This window comes from Penaeus monodon, chromosome 13 (genome assembly GCF_015228065.2).
Source record: "Penaeus monodon isolate SGIC_2016 chromosome 13, NSTDA_Pmon_1, whole genome shotgun sequence".
NCBI classification, from domain to species: Eukaryota; Metazoa; Arthropoda; class Malacostraca; order Decapoda; family Penaeidae; genus Penaeus; species Penaeus monodon.
Genome location: NC_051398.1, coordinates 11013256 through 11015755, shown reverse-complemented (window position 1 = coordinate 11015755; position 2500 = coordinate 11013256). Strand labels below are relative to the sequence as shown.

Genomic DNA, 2500 nt, shown 5'->3' with positions numbered 1-2500 from the left:
AGTCACCAGACCCGCTCGCGCGTTACACCGTAATTCTTTGAGGCCTGAAGATTCGGTGCGTGTCAACTGTACCGAGCGTGAAGCAGTGATATAATCAATGAATAGCTCCACACCCTAGCGACTTCAGAAAAGCATAGAGTGGAGGACGTAAGTGATCTGGCAAGTTTTTATTCGCCTGGGGAAACGCTCGCACCAAACGACCTTGTCCTCTTCCGACCATGGCAGCTCAGTAGGGGAGGGACTCCGTTCAGCAATGGAGTTTTGCATCGTCGCATTTGATGATGAAATGTACTGAAGGATATCTCATTATAGTAAGCACCGCCTTGTGGAAATTCCGAGGTTGAGCGTTTGTACAGAATGCAATGGGCTAAATTTCGACAAGGCTTTACGACTCAAGCAGGTCAGAATTGCCTTCAGCTATTGTAAGTAACGGTATGCGCTTAGAGAAGGACCGATGGATTTGCATTTTGTTTGGTATTCCCTGCTTTTTGTTTGACAAAATAATTTTTATAAATCCCTTAAGAGCAGTGTTTTGACATCAACGAAACTAGTGATGGTATATCCGCATACTGAATTAATTTCACGATCTCTTGATGGCATCAACGTCAACCGGCGTGTTTTTTTTTAGAAGGAACAGACTGCTTTCAGGAAGAGTGGCATTACTAAGGGGTCTTTAGCAGTAGGACTTGTGCAGAATGTGTCGGTTAAGGAAATAAAAAGGAAGGAAGAAAGTAAAAGCGAAACGCTTTAGGAATTTACATTACTCATTATTAATGTCATAATTTGATCATGGATATGAACTTTTTCCATTGATGAACTAGGATTTAGCTAGTTGTAATTTCCTTTGAGTGGTTCAAATTTTGCCTCCAGGGGGGAACACGCGGCACCTGAAAATGCGGGAAGGAAATGGACGATCGGCCGGTCGATCAATTCGGGACACGTGGACTTTTGGGCCACCGTAGTATATAAAGCCTTTTTTTGTTTTATACATGTATTCAGCTTTACTTTTTGAATAATACATACATAGATAGAGGGAAGTAGCGGTGGATTATTCAAGGTAGACTTTATTTGTCGAGCTGTCCTTTTAGCACGAATTCCAGAGAACGAGGTAGCGGCACGCGAGTCTGCTGGAATTCCCGGTCTCAATGTTGCCGCTTGTAACACAAGTTTTCGTCCAAGTTGAACTACTTTTTTATACAGTTTTATCTGGTAACTGGGTTATTGCTATTGCTGCCGTCATTACCTCGTTAGTCCCGCACACTCCGGACTAATAAAGATAATAATGTTAAAATTATGACGAGAAAGCAGAACAATAAATAAGAAATTTGGCACAATTGACCGGCGGGTGCCAGCGTGTCTGGCCGGTGCCGCCATGGACGCATTCCAGGCACGGGAATTCCTTCACATGCCATAAGACTTTCTTTTGTTGTGATGTCGCTTATTCTGTTTACTTATCTTACCAAGCGGGATGCCAATACGAGATTTAGGACAAAAAGTCATACTTTAAAACTATAATTACCAAAAAATATATATCAATTTTCTTGGCTAGTTTTTATAGTATTGGAGTAGGTGCACCTTGTTGACATGTTCCCTTTGTACTTTAAATGTAATTTAAGCTCTCCTGTAAGAAATATGAGCAAATGCATGGAAATGTTTTTAATGCAATGCCAGTTTATGGATAATAATATGATTACATTTAATTAGTTAATTTTATGTTTTAAGTGTTGCTAGAAATTAAGCTGTAAAATGACTTAGAATATTAGCCATTCATTTGCAGACTTGACAAACAATATTTCTGTCAGTAGTATTGCAGGGTTCCATGCATCTCAAAATTATCTTTTCTGTTCCAGGTCTCAACTGTGGTTGAGAGCTGCAATGGATGGGACAACGTGGATGACCTCAGGATTGGAGGCGTGCCAGTGACCATGGCTATGCCTGTGCAAGTGAATGACCATCAGCCCTTCAATGCAGATCGTTACTTCTAAGAAATGTTTGCGTGCCCATCAGTAGCTGGGAACTTACAACTTCTGATGTGATTTTTTAAGATACCTGTAACAGGCATCTACTACCAGTGACCTGAGAACCTTCACAGCGGCTGGAGTGCAGGTCCTGTTAAATTGTTGAATGATGATATTCAGAAAAGGATAAAGTGAAAGACCTTTTTAAAAGTAGTGTCAGTTTGAGGAAGACATGTCTTGTTTTGAGACTGTGTCAGTGTGTGACTTTAAGGAGTCAGGAATAATGCTGGTGCCTTGGACTTACCTGACCCTGTATCAAGTGATTGTCAACAAGGGGAGTTATCCCCTCGCCTGCGTATCATCATCATCAAAGAATAAATTAAGTGGAGTGGGAAGCTGTACCCAAGACAAAATATTGACATTTAGACAACCTTGCAAATTATTCTTAGGACTTGTTTTTGAAAAGATCTCTATGTTGAAGAAGAAATTGAACCCTTGCTTTATTAAAAGTAGTGGTCATAATATTAATTTCTCAATACAGT

General features: G+C 40.4%; 1 protein-coding gene across 1 annotated transcript in view; it reads left to right on the top strand.

Annotated features, from left to right (window-relative positions):
• The window catches only part of LOC119580127 (NF-kappa-B inhibitor cactus-like), a 31202-nt gene that overhangs the window by 28005 nt on the left and 697 nt on the right, over positions 1-2500 (top strand). Inside the window, exon 7 of the mRNA XM_037928074.1 lies at positions 1851-2500. This exon is cut by the window's right edge and continues 697 nt beyond it. Within this exon, the coding sequence (XP_037784002.1) occupies positions 1851-1985 (135 nt within the window). The 3' untranslated portion in view covers positions 1986-2500. The remainder of the gene's footprint in view (positions 1-1850) is intronic.